The 26,890-nt window shown below is 44.1% G+C and overlaps 2 protein-coding genes across 4 annotated transcripts in view; both read left to right on the plus strand.

Moving 5' to 3' along the window:
* The window catches only part of LOC102559894 (activin receptor type-1), a 61,584-nt gene extending 45,521 nt beyond the window's left edge, over positions 1–16,063 (plus strand). Inside the window, exons 8-10 of the mRNA XM_014602945.3 lie at positions 4,815–5,012; positions 6,412–6,542; positions 9,395–16,063. Of these exons, the coding sequence (XP_014458431.1) occupies positions 4,815–5,012; positions 6,412–6,542; positions 9,395–9,529 (464 nt within the window). The 3' untranslated portion in view covers positions 9,530–16,063. The remainder of the gene's footprint in view (positions 1–4,814; positions 5,013–6,411; positions 6,543–9,394) is intronic.
* An 8,854-nt stretch (positions 16,064–24,917) lies between these two features.
* Positions 24,918–26,890, plus strand: part of RECK (reversion inducing cysteine rich protein with kazal motifs) — a 114,877-nt gene continuing 112,904 nt past the window's right edge. For 2 of the 3 annotated variants that reach the window (XM_014602959.3, XM_059728548.1), the window contains exon 1: positions 24,920–25,097. In XM_014602959.3, the coding sequence (XP_014458445.2) occupies positions 24,998–25,097 (100 nt within the window). In that variant the 5' untranslated portion in view covers positions 24,920–24,997. Of the gene's footprint in view, positions 25,098–26,890 lie in introns of all 3 variants that reach the window. The other variant, XM_059728549.1, reaches the window with a different exon arrangement.

Below are 26,890 nucleotides of genomic sequence, written 5' to 3' on the forward strand. Positions count from 1 at the left end.
TATCTCACTGACATCCACGATACGCACAATTTTTTCAATGCCACCAAAGCCATCTACAGTCCAAGCACTCAGGGACCAACCCCCTTGAGACATAAGGATGGCCTGATCTAGGAAAAGAGGAGCCATCAATACCTGTTGGAAGGAGCATTTTGAAGACCTTTTCATTCAAGACTGTTGTTAACAAGAGTGTTCTCAATTCCATCCCACAACACCCAGTCAGAGGTGATCTTGGAATCCCCCCAACCCTTTATGAGGCAAGGAAAGCCATCAAGCAGGTGAAGCGTGCCAAGGTATCTGGAGTGTATGAAATTGCCGCGGAAATTTTCAGGTAGGCAGTAAGGGAGCTCACATCACAGCTCCGTGCACTCATCTTAAGGATCTGGAATGATGAGGAAATCCCAGATAATCGTGACAATTGTCAAGAAAGGAGACATGTCTGACTGTGATAATTAGATGGATCGCCTTGCTGTGCATTACAGAAAAGGTCATTGTGAGAATCCTCCTAAACCATTTCCTTCCACTTGCTGAAGAGCTCTGCCTGCAATCTCAGTGTGGGTTTAGGGCATCAAGAGGCACAACTGCCATGATCTTCACAGCTTGCCAGCTGCAGGAAAAATGCTGGATACAACATAAACCACTCTACATGGCCTTTGACTTCATGAAAGCCTTCAACTCTGTTAACCGAGAAGTGCTGTAGAGGATTTTTCTGAAGTACAGGTGCCCATCGAAATTTGCAACCATTCTTTGCTTGCATCATGATGGTACGTCAGCAGTGGTTCTCAATAACAAATCTATCAGAGATCCATTTGAGATTAAGACAGGAGTTAAGCAGGGCTACATCATCACTTCAACACTCTTTTCAGTATTCCTTATCTAACCACCAACAAGCTTCCAGTTGGAGCGGAACTAAATTGCCCAGTGGACGGTAAGCTGTTTAATATGAGCTGACCATGAGCCAAAACCAAGGCCACCCTGACCTCAGTCATTGAGCTCCAGTACTGTGATGATGCTTGTAGTCTGTGCTCACTTGGAAGCAGACCTTCAAGCAATCATTAATATCTTTACCGAGACACAAAAGAAAATGGGATTGTTGCTTAACATCAGCCAGCTCTTAATGAGTAGTCCCCAGCTCTGGTAATTCAGATTCATGGTGAGACTAGAAAATGGTGAGTATTACCTGTATGTTGGAAGCCATTTCCCAGAAGGCTGATATCAACAAAGAAATCCAACATCGCCTCAAATGTGCAAGTGTAGCCTTCAGATGTCTGAGGAAACAAATGTTTGAAGATCATGACATCACATTGGAAATCAAGCTCATGGTTTGTCAAGCAGTTGCGATCCCTACTACTGTCTGTAGCTGAGATGTGGACAATGTATAGGAGACACCTCAGGTTGCTGGAGAAGTACCAGTAATGCTTCCTGCAGAAGCTCCTTCAAATCCTGGGGGTAGACAGACACACAAACATTAGCATCTTTTTGCAAGCAAACAGCATGAGCATTGAGACAGTAGTCATCTGACATCAGCTTCGCTGGGCCCAGCTACATCATCCGGATGTCTGACTCCAGACTCCTGAAGCAAGTTTTATTCTCCCAGTTCAGTCAAAGCGTACACTCAAGAGGAGGACATTGAAAGCAGTTTCCTATATCTGTGTTACTGTTAGAGGGATGCTATGAAATCAGTTTAGGTTTCTTGAAAAACTTATGAAAAGTCTAATAAATAGCATATTCTGATAAATGTCTTTAGTCTTCCATGCATAAATATATAATAATAAATAGCATATTCTGATAAATGTCTTTAGTCTTCAAGTTTTGATGCCTGCACAGTTGGATGGGTAAAAAATTGGCTGATGGGGCGCACCCAGAGAGTAGTGGTGGACGGGTTGTACTCAAACTGGCGAGATGTGAGCAGTGGGGTATCCCAGGGCTCGGTCCTCGGGCCCGCACTGTTTAACATCTTCATCAGTGATTTGGACAAGGGGGTGGAAAGCACGCTGTCCAAATTTGCTGGTGACACTAAGATGTGGGGCAAGGTGGACACACTTGAAGGGGGAGAGAGGCTGCAACTAGATTTAGACAGACTACAAAAGTGGGCAGATGAGAATAGGGACCCTCCAGCCAGCTTGGAGACCTGTAGATAAAGGTTTTGGGTTGGACCCAAAACCACCCTACCGCACATTTGGCACAGTTTGCAGAATGTCAAGAGTTTTAAGCTCATCACAGTTGGTTGAGATGGCATTTGTTTCCAAGTGTTTATTTCAAGTGTAGTTGAAGAAATAAAATTTGCACAATTACAGAATTTTCCCTTTCATGCTTCCTGTCCAAGCCACAGCTTGAGTCATTCAAAGCCCTGACCATCTATCTCACTGGCTCATGCCTTGGTTTTCTCCTCCCAACCAGCTCTCACAAGCTCCCAAAATAGAACCCCTGTTCCCCTATGTGCCTTTGAGAGCTCCTGTTCTTTGTTCTCCTCTTCCAGGTCCTCTTTTCCACATCCCCACAACAGGAAGCTTTAAGCCCAACAGTTGTCATGCAAGACACTTACTGAGATGTTTTGGGAAAGCACGTGTATAGTCCAGGGGGACTATTGAAGGGTTCACAATGGCTGAGAGGTCTCCTGCACCCTCATCTGCCTGGCAGAACATTGCCCGAGAAGAAGTCAGCCAAGGCTTCCCAGATTAGAATGGCCTAGCAGTGGATCTGTCTGGAACACTTGTCCAGGAGTGCCACTTTGGTCAAGGCACCTTCCAAAGTGCCAGGGGCTTCTCCTGCTGTGGATCTGTCTGCAGCTGAGCCATTTTCCAGAAAGGCTTCTCCTCTCACCTCACTTACATTGTGGAAGATGTAGGTAGTGACCTCCAGTGTACTTTTAGACTCACTCCACTGCTCAGCCAGAACTTTAAGTTCTGCTTCTTAGGGTCTAGCCAGACAGTATGTGGCATCACAAGGCAGGGGAGCAGCAGGTAGGCTGGGTCCCCAGTGCCAGGGGGCAGGGTAGGAGACGGAGGGAATGGTCTGCCCACCCAAATCCTTGGTGGTAGTGCCTGGGGAGAATTCCTCCCACCCCATTGTCTCCAGGAAATCAGAGTTCCTGAATACCCAGGCTTCATTGACCCAACCAGCCAGCATTGATGTTAATGAAGCACCTCTGGTGGCCCATGACTATCCAGAATTTAGCTGAAAAGAACCCCTTACAATTTATGTCATCTGAGGCACACTGAGGAGGGCACAAAATGGGTATATGGGTCCCATAGATGGCCCCAGCACAGTTTGGGAAACCCATCTGTTTGAACCCAGCAATGATCTGCCGGCCCCTGAGCCAGATGAACCGAAGCCGCAGCACCTCAAGCATAGCATTGCATGGCTATTGTCACAGTTGTCTGCCCCATGCTGAACTGGTTGGCAATGAAATGGAGACCGTTAGTGTTCACTGACTTCTAAATTACCAGGGACACACATCTCTTGATTGACATGAGGCACTGAAGTAAATGTCCTGGCACTGGAACAGGGGGGCCAGCTTGGCTCAAAAGTCCATGAATGTGTCACAAGACACCCTAAAGTTTTGCTGCTGCTGCTAATTGTCCTAGGTTTTGAGTGTGAGTTGCTCCCACCAGTCCAAGCTCACCAGTAGTGCCCAGCAGTGATGAAGTGGCATCTGATACTGGGCCTGCAGGACCCTGGCTTCCTCAGTGTGATGTTGCATTGCCTGCATGTGGGCCAACATAATACCCATGGTAGCATTATGGTTCTCATGTTAGTGCCTCACCAGGGCTAGGATCTTGCTAGGATCTTGCACGGCCAAAACACAGAGTGCCTGTGGGTTAGAGCAGCCAGGGCAAGGATTTGCTCATTTCTACCACTCGCCGTCTCGAGAGAGCTCCTGGAAATTTGATCCCAGCTGAAACAGTCAGTCAAGGAGGATTGGAATTTATGTCGTCAGCGAGATCAGTCTGTGCTTTCCTCTGCTCATTTTTTGTTGTTGCTGTTTTTGGAAAACTAGGATAAAATCACTTCAGCAAACCATGGGATGCCTGCTTGCCAGCCCTTTAGCACAAGCTGTGCATGTTAAGAGTTTGTAGTAAACATCATCATGTGCCTGCTCAGAACATGTTCTAACTTTAATACTGCACAACATTCCACAGATTTAGTATATGCTAAGTGTCCCTTATGATATAGCTGTCAGAGTACAATGAGTTTTCTTTAAAAGTGAGCTGGTTTGCTTTTGTCTTTTAGTGGTAAGCTCATGTGTATAGCATGAGGAATGTGTAGCTTTTTTCAGCTTATCTCTCTAGCAACTTATCTCTGGAGGGGCTGAGAAAAAGTTGCTAACTTCCTGCTCTAGGAGCCTGCTCTGGAGAAGGACTAGTAATGATGAGCCATTATAGTGTTTATTAACAACTCCATTACAAAGTTTGAATGTTATCAACAGTACCTGTAGTTACTACAGTTTCTGTTCACATTTCTTTATAAAGTACTTAGGATTTGCTCTCTGCAACCAAAATTTACGTGTATGATCTTTTACCTGATTCTCAGGAAATTCCATCCATACCTCAAATGTGGTATTGAATTCTGTTAAATCTTTGCCAGGAATTCACATAACTCTACCTGCCATTTCTTATTTAAGCACTTATACTTTGTTTTCTATAAATAAACCTCCTCCCCTTCAAAGTTTATCTCCTGTCTGGCTAAATATTATGTTTTTTTACAAAAAAATATTTATTGGGTATTAAATAGAGAAAGCTTGTCAAATTTTGTGATGCATGTTAATTTCAAATGTACTTGAATCACTATTTAGGTATTTTGTGTGTAACTTGTAGGACTTGCAGTGATGCATTCCCAGAAAAACAACCAGCTGGATGTTGGAAACAATCCTAAAGTCGGCACAAAACGTTATATGGCTCCAGAAGTTCTTGATGAATCTATTCAGGCTGACTGTTTTGATGCATATAAACGTGTTGACATTTGGGCCTTTGGATTTGTGTTATGGGAAATAGCAAGACGAACATTCAGTAACGGTAATTTTTTATTTTATAGAAGTAATAATCTATAGATTTTAAAGGAGCCTATAAATAAGAATTCTATGTGACTTCAGTTTATCTCATAATGATTAGTAATTACCCAGCAGTATTAAAACTTACATGAATAACATACTCTGCTCACTAGCAGCAAAAAGAATCAAATAATTACAGAATAATTCAACCAGAAAGGAAATCAAACAATCAAAAATCTCTTTTGTTTCCCTCTATATACACCCATCATTGTATGAGGGAACATATAAGGTAACCCTAGAGGAACTGACCTAGTTTAGCTCACGTTCTGTATTTGTACACCACTTTTGTGCCCTCAGTATTTAATTAGCCGATGTTTTATAAGGGTAATATGTTAATTTGTAAATTGTAGAAAGATGTTTTTTTCAGTAAGAATGTCAGCTTTGGGAAGATAGGGATGTGTATCAAAAGAATACATAAACCACACCATGCCCCTTCACAACAATTCAAACATTGTGAGAGAGAGGGAGGGAGTCCTAGAATAGTATATAAGCCCTACACTTTTGCTCCGCTTTCAGCTTTTGTTTTTCTTGATTGTCAGATTTTTCCAGTTCCGTTTGTTAGCAGTGTTTCTCAGGTTCCATGTAACTAAAAAATGCATAGGGTGTTGCTGTACTACTTCAGCTATATTTACTAATTCAGTTGTAACACATTTTAAACTTTGTTTAAAGGAAAAGTTCTCAAACTGGTCATGAAATCTCAGTGGTCTGGAGAAAACTAGATGGGTTATTTGGTGCTTGTGCTCATCCTGATTTCCAAATGTTATTGAGAGAGTGAAAAGATAAATATTTTTTCTTAATGTTGCTCTTTCACGTGATTGATTTCAGTAGCTTTAACAAAAATGTTATGAGATCACAAGTTAATGAGGGTGAAGTTCTGTGTCAGCTCAGGCAGATGGAAGGTACTCCACACGACACTGTCAAAGACGCAGCTAATCCTCATTTTTAACTTACTATGAATGTGTGGTTCTGTTTGTTAAAGAGGTTAACGTGATTCTAGAAAGGACGCTGATACTTACAGCATTTCACATACTTGGTATGGTATTAATATAAAGTAAACATGATTAACACTAATTGAAATATATTGTTTTTAATAGGTTTGCAAACCAATCCTAATTCTTTTAAATAGTTTGGAAAAGTTTTCAGCAAAATGATAATTTGTGCTAAAGTTTTTTTCAACTACGCTTTGGAATTTGAGTCCTGTAGTTCACACATTAATATAACTTCAGTTAGTTGTTCATGTTAGTAAAAACTATATACACCTAGTTGAATAGTCCAAATATTTTCAGACACTTACTGTTGGATGCTATGGTGGTTAGGACAAATAAGAAAACAGGCTGCCATTTAAGTTGTTATTTTGTCTTTAGGAATTGTAGAAGAATATAAACCACCATTTTATGATCTTGTTCCAAGTGATCCTAGTTTTGAAGATATGAGGAAAGTAGTCTGTATAGAGCAGCAAAGACCAAGTATCCCCAACAGATGGTTTTCAGATCCAGTAAGTATTTTAAAAATAACCTTTTAGTCCTATTTTCTAAAATATTTTACTGAAATTTAGACCTGTAAATGTATATGATGCTGTAGAAAATCCCTGGCTATGTGTGCAGGTGTTTCCTTTCCAGTTTTTTTACTCTTACATCTGATTTGCTGTCTCTTTACCAACAATCCATGAAGTTGCTACTCTTTTAGGTTTGTCAGGTTGGGTGAAGAAGTTTCATGTCTGCATAGTGATTCCTGCAGTCTGTTCATAGCTGCCTTATTCTTTGTCCGTCTAAAAGGATGATAGAGCAGAATATTGTGCATAGGGCTGATCTTTAAGAACAAAACAAAGCAAAACAAAATAAAAAGTTTTAGCTCTTTTTAATCAATTCCTAGCACCCATGACATGTCAAGCAATGTTTATTTGAAGTGGTCTTATGCATATAATAAAGGATGCACTAATAAAGATTTTTGGGGCCAATACCCTATTATTGACCAGCCATGTTGGCTGATACTGATCCAATTGCTGATATGCAGCCTGGCAGCTTGGAGAGCTGCGTCTGGCTGGTAAGTCTGTTGAGGGGAAAAGGTATGGAGGAGGGAATGGGTGCTGGAGTAGCAGGGAGCAGATCGAGGCCCCTGTGGTGAGGGAGGGAGTGGGGCAGGAGAAGGTGCTTCCAGGGTGGGGTGGGATGGGGCACGGGACAGAGCTGGTGGTTTGTCCTGTGGGTGGGGAGTGGGGAAACAGCTCCCATTGTGCGCACCCCAACGGGAGTCACGGGGGGCACATGCCCCACCCCCCTGATCTGTGCACGGGGTGAGGGCAGGCTGCCCACTGCATGCTCAGGGCCAGGGCTGCACCAGCCTTTTCCCAGCAGCTGTGCTTAGGGCAGGTGGTGGCAGCACTGGGAGGAAGGACTATGGGGGGCTAGAGTCACCCTAAAATTTGCTGTAGGTCCCCCCCATAGCTCCTCCTCCCAGCGCTGCCACTGCTGCCTGCGCTCCCCTAGTGCAGCCCTGGCCTCGAGCATACAGTGGCAGCCCACCTTCACCCCATACATAGATCTGGGGGTGGGGGGAGGGGCACGTGCCCTCCATGCTTCCCCCAGGGAGTGCATGTAGTAGATGTTAATTTGTAAATTGTAGAAAGATTGGGGGGGGGGGGTGTTGGGACCCCTTCCCCCACCCCCATCTTCCAGACAAGCCGCCAACTCTGTCCTGTGCCCCGCCCCACCCTGGCTGGGCAGCCCCAGCCCCACTCCTTCCCTCACCAGAGGGTCCTTGATCTCCCCCACCCCAAGTCCCTTCCCTCCCCCTGTCCCCTTCTCCCCCTCAACCACCTTTCCCCTTCACAGACTAACAGTCCAGATGCTGCGAGTCCCCATGCATGCTGCCACTGCGCACATGCACACGGCATTTATCAGAGACGTTATCGACCACATCAGCCAAAAAAAGCCAGTTGCTGATTATGTCAATTTTCCTTTTATCGGTGCCAATACGATATGGACAGATGTATCAGTGCACCTCTAATATAATATAAAACAATTCTTGGCTTTATGTTAGAGTCTAAAGGGGTAGTTTCAGGGTTTTTCCCTTTGGTTCCTTTTTTCTTTATGTTAGAATTTAAGTTATGTCCTCTTCCCTTTCTGTGAATCTGTAGCACTGGCCAGAATCCTTGACAGATCTCCAGTGCTGGCAGACTCTTTCAGAAGGATTCAAATGCCTTGAAAAATCACACTTAATGTGATCTCAGTTATCTTCTCTCTTCATAAAGTGTTCTCCAGATAGACTTAAAAATTGCTATGATTGGAGGAAGATGACGTGGTGGTTGAAATGCAATTTCTTGCTAGTTCTTTGTCTCCACGGGTACTTTTGCTACAGCAACAGCAGGACAGTTTGTGGGAAAGGACTGAGTAAAGGGCAGTTCTAAATTCTGTTCTGTTGCCCTGAATTGCCTTTCTGAGGATTGTCACTGCTTTCTAGCTGCCTATATGGGACATCTGCAAAACTAATGTGTTTAGAGGAAATAGTTACTGGCTAGTATGTATACTTTAATTAAAATAATAAAAAGTAGGGCTGGAAGAGACACCCAGAGGTATTCTATCTAATCTAGCTCCATGCTTGAGGCAGGATAGTCTCTGTCCAAACCAATTCATACAGGTCCTGGTCTAACCTATTCATAAAACTACACAGTGAGCCCTGTTACACAACTAAGGTATATTGCCCAAAGACAACACAAGTACTCTAAGCCACAGGCGAGGAAGGGAGACAGTGATGTTCAGTGTCATGCTGCTGCAAGAGCTGATAAAATTTACTAGATAGTTATAAGGAAGAGGGCCACACCTAATCTGTACCAGTCTGCCCATGGGGTAAAATAGTATCATCTTTACTGAACCACCCTGATCCTCTGCTACAGATTAGATTTAGAGAGGAATTGGTGGTGTGGGGGAGTAGCAAATTGAGGCTTCAGTTATCTAAACCCCAATGCTAAGGGATTTGTGCATACCCTGTACATGAGCTTTTACTTGAATGGATTGAAGTGGGTTCTGTGGTTGACGGCAGGCCATGCAGGTTTCATCTAAACAGGCCATCTCATGAAGGCAACAAGTTATATATAAATGATCTTTCTTTTCCTATTAAATTTCCTTTGTAACTTTTGTTACAGTGTATCTGAATTGTAAACAAAATACATGGGATAACACTGAATTGTAAGTGTGTACATACAATTAGAGAAGATAATGAATAATTTTGAGTTGAGAGTCATTTATATTGGAAATAATGTATGAAATCAACCAAATTACTTTTCTAAAAATCATCTTCAACTATAGTACAAGAGCATTGTAATCAAGTAATCATTGTGTTTTATTTTAGACTCTAACTGCTCTTGCAAAATTAATGAAGGAATGTTGGTATCAGAATCCCTCAGCACGACTTACAGCTTTACGCATCAAAAAGACTTTAGGAAAAATCAACAATTCACAAGAAAAAGTAAAAGAAGATTACTAGTAGACTTGTTTTGTATATGAATTTATCAGACAACAGATGACTGAAATCTGCTGGACAGGATGCATAAAAAGATTATACATCATGATGATAGTACCCTTATCCCATGCAACAATTATGCACTGACTACTGAAGTTCAAATGTACTTTATATCTCTGTTCTGGCATTTTCACTGGAAGGTTTAATACCGCTAATGTTTTTATAAGGAACACTAATGTTAATTAATACATTTATTTAATCTTTTGTGCATAGTTTAGATTTAACTTTTATGATTTATCATGCTGTTATTCTAAATCACAGTTCATAAAGAGGGAAAGAAAAGTAGACAAAGTGGGATTTTTAATTGCCTGTGCAGTTTTTAAAATGTATGTTTGAGGTTCTATTAGTTCATTCATTTGTGAAAGGATACGTGTGAACCAATACGAAAGCTCCAAACTCTACTATAATATTCAAATCCAGTGATTTCAGTGGCTGAAATATAAACAGCGTTAAAGCTGGGAAATCGCTTTTTAAAATATGGTGCTAAAAATAGATATCATTACTGTATTCAGATACTTTAAAAGGCCAAGTACCAGGATATGTGTCTTTTAGTATGGGATACGTGCTTTATTTTCCTAAAATGGAGTGGGTATCAGGCTGAAGTACTTTCCCCCCATGATTGATTTTAACCTTTTGGCCAACTGATAGAATGAGGGCAAAGGCCAAACTGACCTCCTCTGTTAAAATTCAATTGTGCTTGAATTTCAGTTGAAAAACAATCAGGTAGATTATTATATGTACATATATGTAAATGAGCAAGCATTGATTGCTCCCTTTAACTCATAAATGAAGGAAATACCATTTAATTTATTAATTTCTTTTTACCATTGGTATGGGCCAAGCAATTCTGAACAAATTCACTTCATTTTCTTTTTCATGGCACTCATATCTGCTGATTACTGTGGTATTTCTGGCATGATATTATTTGCATTTTTATCATATTTTTTTAATATTCAAGCAGGGGTCCTAAAACTTTTAAACTCAAAGGAACCCCTCAGAAAATGCCAGCTCTTGGTTTCAGTCATTTCAGGCAAAATAATACAGCAATTTTTCTGTTGTAAAGAACTTAGAAAGACCACAACAGGCCAGAATGTTTTTACTGCTATGGATTCCAATTTGAAATTTCTGAATTTATCTTGTGAATCACGTTTGGAGTTATAATATTGTATGGCACCTGTGGCATGCTTGAAAATATCTCAAAGCACTCCCTGGGTGCTGCTTCCACCTGGTTGAAAATCACCATATTAGAGCAACCTGAGATCAGCTCTTAAAGGGACATTGAGCTGTCTATATCCAAATTAGGACTTAGGTGCCTGGCCGCTAGAGTTAAATCCATATTCCAGAGATGAGTGCCTATGCTCCTTATACAATGCATGGGGAAAATTAGGTTCCTCACAGTGGGATCCACAACAACCAGCATGTGAACTTTGAGCTAGCCAATAAGAAATGCTGAAATGAGACTTAAACCTTGCCTCTGGAGCTTAGGGACACCTATACATGTGATGGAGCTCTGCTGCAATGCATGCTAATTAGCATGTGTCAGAGCAGGCTCGATTAATCAAATCTGCTGCGAGTCTGCTGGAGCGTGCTAATTAGTGTACTCCAGCAGCCCCCACATCACGTGTGTTCACGTCCCCATGTTTCAAAATAGTAGCGGGGGTGCTTTAAAGCTCATTGAACAACCTATAGTTAAAGCACCCCTGCTGCCATTTTGAAGCGTGGGATGCTGAATATACGTGACGCTGTGGGCGCTTTGACTAGAGTGGCTTGCAGAGCCGCTCTAATTAAAGTGCTTGCCTCCCCACTCCACCCCAGAGCATATGTATAGATGCCCTAGGTGCCTGACTCAGGGCTGTAGGTAGGTGCCTTCATTGACTTAAGATCCAGACCCCTGAAACCTCCCCCGAGGCTTGGTACCTACATCCATTTTTTAAAAGAACCGAGATGGACAGAATGTTTTCTTTTAAAACTTGGCTAGATAGAAAAGGGGTGGTGCACACTTTCTGTCCCTCTCAACCTCCGATGGCCAGCTGGAGCAGTCTTGGTTCACGATTCGAGGTCTACGATTCAAGACTCCCTTAAGCTTTAATCTCTGTTTATATGTTACCTTTATTTTTTCCAAGCAAACCTGCTCTTTTGGTTTGGTTTTCTTGAAAAAGAAATCTTGACTAAAGATCCTTCCCTTTCTGAAATAGGCATTTCACTTATGGCAGGATTGTCAGAAATATGGCCTACAGAGCCATGTCATCCAGCTGGAAATTGGGTGGCGGGGTGAGCAGCAGCAACAGCATTAATTGCTGCATGTCCTAGAGCCTTGTCAATTAATGCTGCCACCTCTCATCCCAGGTTCAGCGTGGAGTCCTGTCGTCTCCCACAGCCAGATGACATGGACGAAAAGTGGCTGCCTCGGTTCCAGGAGCCACAACAATTAATGTTGTCTCTGCCAAATTTCCAGCCCTGGGGGAGCCACTTAACTTTTATTTCAGCTCATCACTCTCCAGGTTAGAGCCAAATGATTTTCTTAGTTAGCATTTGTAGAATTTCTCAAATGACTCTCAGATATCTGTCCTCCAAGGAACCTGTCCCACAGTGGAACTTGTGTTTGGTTGCCATGTCTCTGAGGTCACCTTTTGAATCCATGGAATTTGCTCCTTGCTGCAACTCTCCATGAAATGGTTTTTCTGGTGACAATTTTCTCAACAATTTCCTTCCCTGAGTCAGCAGGGCAATATGCCAGTATTGTTCCTGAAACCCCACTCTTCTAGAACAGGGACATTATTAAACCTACTGTATGTGAAAAGAGCTTTGTTCTTCTACCTGCATTGGGCTAAGCCTTTCAGAAAGTTACTGTAGATATCTGAAGTTTTATGTCTCCATAGAGAGATCCAGAGACACAGGAGTATCAGCACAGAGACTGTCCAGTTGGATGGCAGACTGTTTTGGGCTGTGCTAGGAGTTTGCTAAGGTGGAACTGACACCAGGGGTCAGGCAAATTCCATAGCCTCCCTGTACAATGTCTTGTCTGTAACTGGAATCTGTAGAGCAGCCACCTCAAGCCCCATTCATATCTTCACCAAACACTGTGCAATTTAGTAAGGTGGTCTTTGAAGTGCCACTCACTTAGAAATTCTAAGACTTGTCTTAGGTGCCTGAGAGTCCCTTAGAGTGAGGATATGCATATGGACAGTCATACAAAGAAGTTACCAAGTTGTTTGAGATACATTGCCCATATACATGTCTGAAACTCGCACCCCTCCTCCTTATTGGAGTAGCATGGAACTCAGGACTCTGCTGTTGAAAGGAAACTAAGGAACAGAATGTGTGCACTGCCTGCAGCACAGAGCACAAGGAAAAGCAGGGCTATAATATAGCATGCTGCATGGGTACTGCTAAGACAAGAAGTCTCTTGAGTTTTGAGTGCTGTGACACAATGCATACCCATGGTAAGGATGTACATATGAAGAGCACATCTTGAAGAACTCCAGTTACTGGTAAGTGACTTCTTGTCTTTTTGCACAGTGGCACAACTCCAGTAGTAGTGGAAAGTGCCCCCAGCCCATAACATACTGATTGTGGCATTCTCATAGTTCAGCAGTTCTCAGCCTTTTTAGATTTGTGGTACCCTTTGATCAATTTAAGGCTCCCCTTATTAGACTTAGGACACCTCTCAATAGACTAAAGACCCTCCTCAGAAATACCAGCTGTTAGTTTCCACTTATTTTTTTACTACAAAAAGATAAAAGAGATTATTCTGTTGCAAAGAACTCAGAAAGACCACAGCAGGTCAGAATGTTTTAGACCCTATATAAATTCCTCTTTGAAATCTCTGGGTTTATCTTGTGAATTGTGTGCACACCTAGCAATGCTAGCATTGAGTATCACCCTATGGTACTCTAGAAGGGATCTCAAGGCACTCCAGGGTGCCACCCTGGCCCTAGGCAGTGGGACTTGTGGGTTTGAATCGTCTTGGGCTGAGGTGGAGATTAAACCTGGGTCTCCCACTTCGTAGGAAAGTGGTCTATTTGCATTTCCACCAGCAGTTATGTCAAAGACAGACACTAATGCTTCTGGAGTGAAAGCATCCATCAGGAGTTGCTGTGGTTTCTGTTGACACGCAATATTGTCAGATTGTTTAAAGCATGCTCTGCTGCATTGGGTCCCTTGGAGGAACTGGGGTGCAGGGTCATCTGTTCTGTGGGTTAAATGTGATCCAAGCCTAAATGGGCTTTGACATGAGATAAGAGTCAAGATGTGTGTCCCTTCTGCACACCAGACATCTAAGAAACTGGACTTCATTGATGTAAACTTGGGCACCTAAAATTTCACTGGTGCTTGTGAAGTTAGGTGTGAAATGGTGAACTGTGCTTTTGCACCTAGGTATGTACCTATTTGCACCTACTTATTCAATGTAGGTCATACTTTTAGGGATCTGGACCTTGGCTGATCAGACCAAGGCAGCTCTGGACATGGGCAATAGCAGAACTCCAGACACTTATGGAACGTAAAATTAAATAGGAAGGCATATGTAGAAATTATGTGCCTCCAGACATAAGCAGTCACTGAGCAGAAAAGAGGGAGAGAAGTTGGATTACAGTTCTGGATACAGGTGCCTAAAATCCACCTACACCCTTATTTGGATTTATCCCACTGTCAAATACCTTCCACTTCACCTGGCTTTTTTACTGGCTAGTTCAGGTTTATTGCTTAAGTAGAATAAAACACAAGCATCTTAAATAAGGAAAATGACTTTCAGTTATAATTTTTTTTTCAGGGTTAATAATCCGAAGTGATAACTTGGCTAATTTTTTTCTGTTTGGTTTATTTAAACAGAGATATTCTAAAAAAACACCTAGCTAGGAAGAAGGGGAACCTTTCAAGGGTCAAATGTATTTAACAGTATTATGCATACTGCTAATTGTTATTTTTTTTAAATAATAAACAGTAACCTTCTGTAGATTTGTATTCCTTATGACCATATAGCAGACAAACTTGTATTAGATCCTTGTGAACATGCACTTTGATGAGCCACAAAGCCTGTAATTCTCTCTGTCATGCATACATTCATTTGTAGCTTCTCCCCTCTTACAAAAATGTAAGAGCTCTCTAATAATTTTGTTTACTGATAAGGCTCAACTGCATTTAATATAGCACACATATATATTTCCTTCATACATTTCATATACATAGACTAAATTACATTATTCTGAATAAATAGAGAAAGTGCATTTTGAGGATCTTTATTCTTCTATTTTTTTTCCTCTTGATTATTTACCGAGTCGCAAAATTTGAAAGAGCATTTCAAGTCCTCAGTATGGTTTTACTCTAAATCTTTTTCATGTAAATTGGAAGATATGGATGGGATAGGCACTCATCTGTAATTCAAATATATTTTAAAAAAACAACTAGGAATAAACATATGGCACTATACTGTGTTCTAAAATCTCAAAGCAGTAAGCAAACAATGCAGTTGTCTCACTAACAAGAAAACTGTGGGCTTGATGGCTTTGGTTTTGTTAATAAAAAAAACTTCCAGTTCATTGACTTTATGGATAATCAGCTCTCTAGTGTATTAACAAAATTCTCTTGATGTTTCCTCATGGACTTGTATATCATTTTTTAAATTCCACAGTCTCTTTTGATGTCTTGTCTGCATGCATATCTGGAATTTTTCAGTTTCTCAATCTTTTATGAAAGAGAGAACATATTGGCTCTTTTCCTCATTCCCCATTCCTCATTGTAGAGTGGTATATTTTTTTCTTGCAAACTAAGTAATTGAGTTCAAATTCTGTAAGATTTGATTGCAGCGCTTTAGATTGGAAGCCATTTATTCTGTGGAAGGACAACATAAGCGGTGAAGCAGAGCTATATTTTTGGACAGTATTTTTAGCTGTATTGTTTCTGACTCCTTTGCACACAAGACCTAATTCAAATCTTCTTACTCCCTATTCATTGACCACTAAAGCATCTTGCTAACACTTTCGTTACTTCCATTGGTGTTTTGCATTTACTGATTTATTTTAAGCATTCTGGATAAACTGTCCCTCTAAGTTTTTATTCTGAATGCCTCAATATTTTTCTGAGCCACTTAGTTAAGTAGAGGCTCACTGATTATTTGCTACTAAGTTTACTAATTTGCTACAAAAGGGGAAATATAATTTGCCACCTCACTAGAAATCAAGTATGTCAATGGAACATTAACTTTTCATGTAAATAAAATTATTTGAATGCTAAAACTAGCAAAATCTTGGTAATATATTTATTTCAGATGTAATGTTTAGTCATTTTTACTTTCAGTTGACATCTCTCTTGGCTTTGGTTGTACATTACAATACTTAATATGCAGTTTTAGCTGTTGATGTCCCTGCTCTCTCTGCCTGTAATAGAAGTGGCTTCAGCCTGTAAATCTCACATTTGTGCTTCTGAATTTTATCTTAGCATGGATAGTGTAAGGGAACGTGCTTCCCCTCTTTTTTTTTTAATAAAGTGATTTTAAAATAAGTCAAATTCTGTGTCTCATTGTTTGGAGACTAAATGAGAACCACCTAGAGTTCTGAAGACAACAATGCCTAATTAAACATATCAAACGATTGAGTGATAATAGTCCACCTCCTTCACTTCCAATTCTGAGGTTATTCTGAACACCTGTTGTAGCAATTAAATAAAGCCAGAGAAATATTAAAGAGCACTTAGGGAGGGGGGAAAGGATAACGTAGCTAAATTTTCAATTCAAAATGTATAAATAGGGAAAACTCCCTGCAGGAATAGATTTCTGTGCGTCAAAAGTTAACATCCTTTATGGTTCCACATTATTAACAAGATGACATAATACTTTAAAAGCCAACAGTTTTGGGGACAGCCAAACCTATTCAATTAGCAGTCCCAACAGAGACAGGTTCCTGCAGTCATTTTTGCAGACATTAAAAAACCCTTCATGGGTGTAAGTGAGGAGGAGGTAGATCATGATGTTGAAAGTGCAAGTAGCTCTTTCCAACATTCCTGATCCAGAAATCCTGCTGCTGATGCTTCTATAACATCAGCATCACAAAGGGTTGCCCAATCAACATCCTCGAGTAACCAAATATTGCACCAAACTGTATACAAAAGACTCTCAATAGCTTCATGTGTAGACAAGATGACACCTGAAGATCAGGAAAAAATTGACCAAGCTCTTAGAAGAGTAATATATTCTTCTGGGAGGCCATTGTCAATAACTGAAAATGCATACTGGCAGGAAGCTTTTAAATTACTAAGACCATCATACCATTTGCCCGGCAGACATTCCTTTAGCAAGCCTCTTTTAGAGTCAGAATATGAACATGTAATACAATCTGTGCAAGGAAAAATCAATGAAGCACTGTGTTTTGCAGTACTTTCAGATGGATAAACAAATGTGTGGGGAGAAGGAATCATAAACTTTGTGATAATGACACCTCAACCAGTTTTTACAGAAGCATTGAAACAGGAGAGAACAGGCATTCTGCAGAGTATCTCAGCAGTAAAATATGTGAAGAGCTACAGAAGATTGGGAGTGGTAAAATATTTGATTTGCTGACTGACAATGCAAGTAACATGAAAGCAGCATGGGAGATCATAATGGATAAATATCCACATATTACTGCAATAGGATGTGCACTCCATGGGGTAAACTTGCTTAATGACATCATGAAGTTGGACACTCTGCAAAAGAGCTATAGAAGAGCAAATGAAGTTATAAAACATGTAAACACTACTCATATTGTAGCTGCAGTCTTTAAGAAGAAGCAGGAAGAAAAGAATGGAAAGAATAAAACAGTGACACTCAAACTCTGTAGTAAAACTAGATGGGGTGCAGTGGTGATCTCATTTGAAAGTTTATTAAAAAACAAAGAAGCTCTTCAAGAAACAGTAATAGTTGAGGATCTTAAAGTACCCAGAAGTGTAAAGGACACTGTACTTGATGAGGATGTCTTCTGGGTTCAGCTGCAGAACTCCCAGAAGATTCTAAAGCCAATTTCTTCAGCAGTCACTGCATCTGAATCGGACAGTGCACTTTTGTCAGACATTCCTTACCAAATGGCCCAGATAAAATCAACTGTTTTTGAGAATCTAAGTGTGTCTCCACTTACAAATACAGAAGAAAGAAAAGTGAAAGACTTTATTAACAGATGGGAAGAATTTTGCTGCCAATCAATTTATGCTGCTGCAAATCTCTTGGATCCAAGACTCAAAGGCAGAATTGTTAGTGATGATAGCACTGCTACTGCATTTGACTGGATTACAAAACAAGAAACACACTTGGGACTTGATGTTGGAAAGGTACTTTCAAATGTTGCAGAATACAGAACATCTTCAGGTATTTGGTCCACAAATCCAGTCTGGGACTCTGCCAAGCATATCCCTCCTGCAACATGGTGGCAAGACCTTTGCATGACACAGCCTCGGACTCCTCTTGCTTCTTGCCTGCTTCAGATTCCTCTATCTTCTGCAGCATGTGAAAGAAACTGGTCTACATTTGGAAATACTCACACCAAATCAAGAAATAAACTAACCTGTGAAAGAGCAGAGAAACTTATCTCAATCTGGGCAAACCTTCAGTTTTCAGAAGTCCATGACGATGATACTAATTAGGCATCTGCAAATAGACAAGTATTCGATTCGGATTTGGACTCGGCCAATTTGGAGGACAGTGATTTGATTTGGAGATTCGGATCACTGTCCTGAATTGATTTGGCCAAATCAGCTTTGGAAGATTCGGCGCTGATTCAGACAGATTCAGTGATTCGGATCGGCTGGGGAGAGGCAGGCACAGCCAGGTGACTGCAGGTTCTCCTGTGGCTCCTCTGGCTGTGCCTGTCTCTCCCTGGGCAGGGGGAGCTGCAGGAGAAGCCCCCATGGCTGCCCTGTCTGGCCCCATCCCTGCCCAGTCCCGGCCTAGTCCGGGCACTTAAAAAAAAAAAAAAAGCAAAAAAAAGCCCCATACTCACCAGCTGCAGGAGCAGCAACTGGGGCCTCGGGGCGCTTGTGTCAGAGCCCCCCCCCCATGCAGCATGGGGCAGTGGAAAGCAACAGGGATTGCCCCCTCTCTGCCTAGCACCCACACAGCAGCTGCCCCATGGTGCAGTGCAGCTCAGCTATTCTTGTTTTAACTGGGTACACGATTGCAGCTTGGGTAGAGATATGCTTGAGCAAGCTTGAGTATCAAGGAGCTGAGTTGTTGGGGCAGCACTGACTTTGTTGTGGGCTAGCTGAGTGAGTTCATACAGAGTCCAGACAACACCGCATCTAGTGCTGCAATTCTCGTTGCCACTGCTATGCTGTTCTGACTGCCTGAGTTAATTAAAGCTAACTCAAGTATGCATACATCTGCTGTAATTATACTGTCCAGTCATGAGACACATATCCAAAATATTCAGGCAGAGGAAAGTTGTAACCCCTTTACTAGCAGAAATGGAATGGTTTCACATGTGCCATGAGGAAAAATACTTTTTCTCAGACTAGTATTCATATCCAGTGATGAGAAATGGATTGGGAGAACAATAGTAAGCAGTGTTAATGAAGGAAAGCCAAAGTGCCCTTCTGAGATAATTTAATTCCCCTTCCAAGTTATGATAAACATAAACTACACAATCGTAACTTTCCAGAACACATGCATTGGCATTCAGGAAATAAAGAATTAAAATATTTTGAATTTATGTATATCTATATCTATCTATCTATCCTTAAGCATGTCGGAAATCTAGAATTCCAGTTGTTAACCTCAGGTAATTTAAGATCAGATAGAGAATCTTACTCCAACCTGAAGACAAAGATCCTGTTGCCTGTAGTCTGGAGATCATTTTCAATATTGCAATAATTTCCAGGTCCGCCTGCCTCCCGGCCTCTGCCTGTGCTTCCCGCTCCTCCACCATGCCCAGCAAGCGCTGGAGCAGAAGAGTCCAGTCCATTATATGCCACTGGCACAGCTGATGCATCCAGGTGACTCCAGTGCTGGGTGGCGGCGACCTGGAGCCTGCATCCCTAATGGGGTTGGTGGGCTCTCCCCTGCATCCAGATGGAAAATACGTAACACAATGAAGCTGTGAAGGAGCCCACATTTGTAGACAGGGGCATTCTTTGCTTGGAGCGGAGATTGGACTAAATGAGATCTTGTCCAGTTCTCTTATCCTACCATTACTGGATGTGGTGCTTATGACAGCAAGGGCCTGGACTCCGTGACTCAGAGGCCCTAGAGCTCAGATCCAGCCAGCCCTCTCTTTCATTGCCCTACCACATGTCTCTTCTCCACCCTCCATCTCTTCTGGCCCTGTCTTCAGATATTATGCTGTCCCATGTCACCACTCTTATCAGGCTCCCTGTCACCATTAGCCATTCCTTTCCCCTCTACCAGGACTCAAACTCTTGGCTTCTACCTCCCCAATCTCCTCACCCTCCAGGCCACCCACTCACTCCCCACCTCCCACCTTTGACATTTCTCTCATGCCCCGCAACTCCCTCCTTCCTCTTTACTTCACCCCTCAACTCTCCTCATTCCTCTTACCCCACTCACTCCTCCGTTACCAGCTCCCCACTTCTTCCCACTCCTTCTCCCCTTGATGCCCTGCCCTTCCCACAGCCCTTTCCACAGACACCCCCCTGCAAAGTCCTGCTCCACCCCAGACATTCATCTCAAAACACCATTCTCATGGGGTCTGACACCTTTCCCCTGAAAACCCTGAATCCCCCAGCTTGCCACTGCATAGGACTTCCTCTGGAAAGAAAAAAAAAACATTATCTGGATTCTCCTCAAGCAAACTGCAGAAGAGTGACTTGATTTCTATGGCTTAACATATCCAGGGGAGGGACTGACAGTAAAATCTCTTGATGGACATGTATATGCCATTAGCTTCAGTGTGGGATATGTACCCATTCAGTAAGACCTTCCCACAGTGGGTAGACTAAGCGGTGATGCTGAGCTAAGGGGATTTGGGACTTTGATTTGAATGTGATGTGTAATCTGGCAGCATTTGCACCAGGAGAGGAATTCAACGTCAACTGTGTCATCCTAAAGCGCTGACAAAGAATTCTGAATTCTGAAATTGAATGCAAGAAGAGGTGTGGAAGGAGAAGTCCCCCAGAAGTCCTAGAAAATGATGGTGCCAGAGAAATACGCAAGTGCCATGGGACTTACACAGCTGCAGGTGCAACATGCTCTTGGGATGGAGTTCCGCAGGATTTATGTATTGCCTCTACTCCTACACACAAGAATTGATGTTGTCATTTCCACTCAGCTCTTTTATTCTCCCTCAGAGTTGTGGACTTTGGTTCTTGATGGTTTTATCAGGCACTTGGAAAGGTGCAGCTCCTAAGCAGAAGTCAGGAGAGATGGCTGTTCCCTATGGCTGAAGTCACCCAAGAATACAGTGATCCCGATACATATCCTGGTGGCCCCAGATCTACATCAGAGCAGTATGGTTACTGGCAGACTCTCATTTAGGGCAGCGGTTCTCAACCTTTTGCACCTTACAACCCACGTATATAAGGTCAAAAAATCCTGGTCCTCTCAATCGATGGTGGGTGGGGGGGTGTCCCCCAGAGGCCAGTCAAAGAGTGGGGTGGGGAGGGGGGTCCCAGCAGCTGATCGAAGCATGCAAACGCAAAACCAGGAGTCCAGTCATGGCACTTCCAGTTTTGCCACTGTGACCCGAGTCCCACATAGAGAACCTTTGTTCCCACTAGTGGGATACACCTCACCAGTTGAAAAAACCTAATCTAGGACAAGGGCTGGAAGGCTCAGCCTTAGCCACTCCTGTGAACTGTGGGGGTATCAGTTGATGGTTGAATAGACTGCTTTGTTTTCATGATGGGTGGTCTTCCCTGTTCCAGAAGAAGAGCCTGGTACTCTACTGGACTCCCCATTAAAGACTCAGTAACTTGTGGCACCATACAGACACTGCTATTCATGCAGGACCCTCTGGGTGTAATCAGCTGAATGGGAATTGTCTAATAAAATGTTCTTTGAATGGCTGAGTAATGGTCTTCCTACACCACTAAAGCCAATTCAACTTCACCTTCTGGTGTGACAAGGAACATAATCAGCTGCTTTCATTCTTTTCATTCTCTTTCAAGGAATGGGTTTCTGAAGCTAGTTAAATTTTATCATCAAAAAGTTGACTGATTAATAATAATAATACATTATTATTCTTGGGCATTCTGACACTTACCCTCTAGTAGGTGTCGTTAAACAAAAACATAACTCTTCCCTTCAAAAAACCTCCCTTAAAAAACAATTTGAACCTGAAATTGCAGAACAAGAAACCAGCCGTAGACTGGATTGAATTCACGTTGGTCTCAACAGAGACCATGGGGTCTTATCCACTACCTGCACTAGCTGTTTATTTCAGTGTCCCTAAGTCTTAACTCCCTTGTTCATCTTAATTTATCCAATTAATCCATTTTTATGTATTTATTTTTAGCAGCAACCCCTCTCCTTGTTCCTTTCCCTTCTGTATAAAATGTTTTCTTTTTTATACTCCATTTCTACCATCTGACACAGTAGGTTGTTGTCTACGATAGCTCATGTCTCTGAGGCATTTAGTTAATAGTTGGTAAAGTCCCACCCCACCCTACCTTCTTCCTGACTTTTGAGTAACATGGCTAACCATCTTTGTACTCTTCTTATGTGTTCTCAAGTTAAAAATTTGCCAAGGTCATTTTTTCTGTAAGGTTGGTCATGGCTTACCATTTGGAAAAAATAATATAAATACATTTTTAATGGATTTTAATCAACAGGTTTGCTGGAGGTGATGCAGCAGGTGTGCTGCTGATACCAGAGCTGAATGACTACATTCATTCATGTTTATGATAGGCTGGTTTTTTTTTTTGGTTCCTTAAAATGTTTCAGTATAGAAAACATAGATGTGAGCACTAAGGGATGAGGGATGCGTTGCTCATGCTCAACCACTCCAGGTTGGGGAATCCCTTAGTCTAGCTTAAAAATTATTGTGACATGTTTATCAGAAAAAAACTGAAACTTTTTGTAATAAACATTTATGCAATTTGTATTTTGAAAGAATAACAAAAATACTTGAATGGGAAAGATGTGTAATGAGGGTGGTAGAGACAGCTTTTATTTAAATTCTAATAACATTATTTTTACAGTCTTGGGACTGCCTGAGGGTTATGGCCCAACCAGGTGAGGAACACCAGTCTAAAGCTGTGGTGTTCAAACATTTGGCCCTGTGGGCCAGATGAGCAGCACAGGCTAGTCTGTGGACCAGACTGGGTGGGTCCTGTGGCTCCTGCGTTCCAGGATCAGGGCTTGTGTGCTGGGATCAGATAGCCCCGGGGCCCCACATACTGGGAATCTGGAATTGGTCCCCAGTGCCCTGTGCTTCTCCTGTGTGCTGGGAGCAGGCCTCAAACTACCTTTCATGACTGACACGGTGGACAGGGCCATGATATCCAGTCTCAAGGGTGCTGCCACTCTCCTACTGCCAAATTTTTGGGCCTGTGGGGAGCCCTGTGGGTGGATGACACAACACTCAGGTCCAGATCTGGTCCATAGGCAGGGGATGAGCCCCTCTGGTCTGGAGCAGCAGTTCTCAGCCAGGGGTTCACAGTCCCCGAGGGGGCTGCAAGCAGGTTTTAGGGGGTCGATGCTACTTGGGGACTGGCCAGAAGGCGCTGCCAGGGACAAATGCCAAGACACAGGGTAAGTGCAGCTGCTCTGCTCCTTCAGGACCGGCTAGGGGTGACCTTGGCAGTGGGAGAAGAAGTCTCCACATGTGCTCAGCTAGCAGCTGCTGCCTCTGTGGCCAGAACCACTGCACACGCCTGACGGACAAGGTGGGAGAGCGGCACTTGGTTGCCATCTGCTTCCAGGCAGAGGTCTCCAGCTGGGGCCTCTTGCCCCTTGCAGTCCTGAACAGTGGGGGGGGCACAACTCTGGGCTGCTGACTCCCTGCTGCTGGGTGGGCAGGGGGCATCTTACCATGGCAACATGGCTGGCACAGGGCTCCCAGTCATGGCAGCTGCAGGAGCCCATATTATTTTTGTAATGTATTTTGTCAATTGTCATTTTTTGTACCTATATACTTAAAAAAAAATATTATGCACTATATGTATGTGTTTAACTGTACAACTCATTTTAATACAGCTTTTAATCTACTGTTTGGGTTTTTTAATTTAAATTTTCCATATTCCAAGCCAAATTAGCCAAATCAAATTCCAAATCAGAGTCAATCCAGAACCATAAGTGACCCTACTACCGGTAAACATCCTCTGCCCCCATCTGGGGATTCAGATGTTTGCAAATCCTTTGGCGGGCATCCTCCATGTGGACCCAAACCTGGAAGCTTGAGGTTTGGATGCCCCTGAGTTTTGCTTGCCCTCAGCTATATGGCCGCAGGAGCAAATCTCCTGGATTTTTTTTTTTTAAGAAATTTTTCGTGTTCCAAGCCAAATTAGCCAAATCAAGTCCAAATCTGTGAGTCAGTCCAGAACTGTACGTGGCCCTGCAATTGGCAAACATCCTCCACCCCCACCAGGGTCTTCAGTTATATCCAGTCTTTTGGCAGGCATCCCATGTGCAGGCCCAACCCTGGAGGCTTGGGGTTTGGATGCCCCCAAGTTTCGCCTGCCCTCAGCCATGTGAACAAGCTAGGGAGGAGACTCCCATTTCTATAAAGAGCCCCAACACCTCAGGGATACTGAACCATGCCAAAACAGTCATCCCGGGGGAGGGCTTCAGGAAAATTGTCTTCATGGACAGTGTTTCCCCTGCTAGGTAAGTATCTGGATTTTTTTTTTTTAACTTGTATCCAAGGCCAAATTAGTCAAAACTAATTCCAAATCCAAGAGTCCAGAACCTAAGTGGCCCTACTACCGGCAAACATCCTCCACCCACACCTGAGGCTTCAGATGTTTCCAAATCCTTTGGCAGGCATCCTCCATGCAGGCCTCAGCCTGGAGACTTGGGGTTCATATGCCCCCGAGTTTTGCCTGCCTGCCTGCCCTCAGCCATAAGGCCCTCGGAGCAAGCTCGCGTGAAGAGGCCGAGAGAAGCTGTGGTAGCACAGGTGGGCCGCGGAGGTCTGGCAGCATGCTGGAGGCGGCGACAGGGGGGCCCCAGGAAGAAAAGGGCTGGGAGCCCCTGGTCTGGTGGAGGCACCCCTGGCTTCAGCAGCAGGGAGGAGCCAGGCCCTTCACAGCATCTGAGGCAGTGGCTACTGCTCCAGAAAGCGGATGCAGAGGAGGGGCAGACGTGCCCGCAGCTGCTGCGAGCCCGGGCCACAGCCAGGGCCAGGGCCAGGCTCTCGCCCCTGCGCTCCCCCAGACTGGGCCTGGCCGGGCCGGAGCGGGGCGGAGCCTGCGCAGAGACTCCGAGGAACCGCGCGCAGGCCCCGCCCGCCGCGGGGGAGTGCGACCGTACCCCGGCAGCACTGCCCCACTCCGGCGCCGGGCCCTTGCGCAGCGATGGCGGGCACGGCCCCCGGGCGGCCCCGGGCCCGGCTGTGGCTAGCGGCGGCGGCCGCGCTGCTGCTGCTGCTGCTGCTCCCGCTCCCGGGGGCGGCGGGTGAGTGCCGGGGCTGGAGCTGGGGGCGGCGCCGCGGGTCCGGCGGGTCCTTTCACCAACATGGCGCGGGGGCCGGGCCGGGTCGGGCGCTCCGTGCGGGGCGTCCGCGCCGGGCTCGGGGAGAGCGGCCCGCGGGCTGTGCCGGCTGCAGAGGTGCCGCCCCGCTGCTGTCTGTGCGGGGGCTGCTGCTTCTCCCCAGCTCGGGGCCCAGCGGGGTGGGCAGCCCCGAGGGAGGTGCTGGGGGCAGCGGCAAAAGGGCTCCGTTCCCAGCACAGCCCCCCCGCCCAAGCTGGGAGCTTTGCTCTGGCCCCCCGGGGTGCGGGTAAGTGCCTGCCTGTAGGTGCCCTACAGCTCCTCACTGCCATGCACATGAGCAGGCGCAAAGGCTACCGGGTCCGTGGCCCAGATGCTCAAAGTCAAGCCAGATACTGTTCACCTGTATCTAAAGTGGATTCAGTTTTGGGGACCCCAACCCCATAGCACGGGTTTGTGAGTCCTGAGCTGCTTGTTGAGAGTCCACAGGGCTGTCTTTCACTCCTACTTTTATCCATCTCCGTCCCGGTCCCCATGGCCTGGTTTAGTTTTGGGGAGTGTGAATGACCACTGGGAACATTCCTACCCAGCTTCAAAAACAGCTGCTGGATGTGCCTTATCCTATAACACCAAGCTCTATTTCTGAATGTTTCTGGGCACTTTGAGTCAAATTGCCATGTTCTGCATGTGAAAAACCACGAGTTCCTGAGCAAAGTTCAAATTGTCTGGAGCGATATTATGTCCCAGTACCTTTGTGCTTTTTTTCCCTGTAGGACTTAAGTTGTTTTTAATTATATATTGATCTGTCTTGAATGATGATTTCCGAAACAATAATTCATGGTATGAGTGATAGAAACTGCTTGTGTTTCCTGATTTGAAAAAAAGCTACTTGGACATCATTGAGGTGATGCAACTATTTTCTAGGATCCCATATGTGATATTAGTTAAAAGGGACCCACTTAAGAAATTATGCTTGTGTAGCCCAGGTGTACTTGAGTGTTTACTTTCCTCTCCAATAGTAGGGAAGTGTCAGCAAAGCACAGGTGCTGGAGATGGAAATTGGCCACTGCTTGCAGGTTCCACCTCTGCCCCTATAGAGTCATGCCAGGACAATGATAACTTAACTGTATACAAATTTATTAATACACACGAGTTAGTAACTGATAAATATAGATATAAACATATATACGTGTGTGTGTAATATGCAGGTATATAATATCATGAACAAATGGTGCCTCCTGCGACTGGGACACCATGGCGGCCAGTGTTGAGCGTGGACCACAAGTTTTGATGAGCTGTCGTGGGCTGGGTCACCACCTCCTGCCCCCTCTGCCACAACAACTCACCAAAACTCCCTATAGGTCTGCAGGTGGGTGAGGAGCAGCGTTCAGGAGTGGAAGAGGTGAGTGAAGCTGAGATTACTGGTCTGGGATGTGGGGTGGTGATAGCTCTGGCCCCAGACCAGCTCCCTACATGGCCTTGCCCTTTGGAGGTGAGGGGGTGGGTGTATGGGTATGTGTGGAGGTAGGGGGAGGGCGCTGTCTGGGCACTAGGTCCTGGGAGTCTGCCATGGTTGAAGGGAGAGGAGGTGGCAGGGGGTGCTTGCAGCAGAGCTTGGCCAGGTACTGCAGCCTGTGTTATCTCTGCGGTGCTCCGCATGGGGTCGAGCCCTGCTCGCTTGTGCTGGGGCAGATTGCGCCTGTAGCATGCTGTGACTGGGTGCTGTTCTGCTCCCCCTGCCTATCATGGTGGCTCCTGCT

The sequence above is a fragment of the Alligator mississippiensis genome, chromosome 5 (genome assembly GCF_030867095.1).
Source record: "Alligator mississippiensis isolate rAllMis1 chromosome 5, rAllMis1, whole genome shotgun sequence".
Classification (NCBI taxonomy): domain Eukaryota; kingdom Metazoa; phylum Chordata; order Crocodylia; family Alligatoridae; genus Alligator; species Alligator mississippiensis.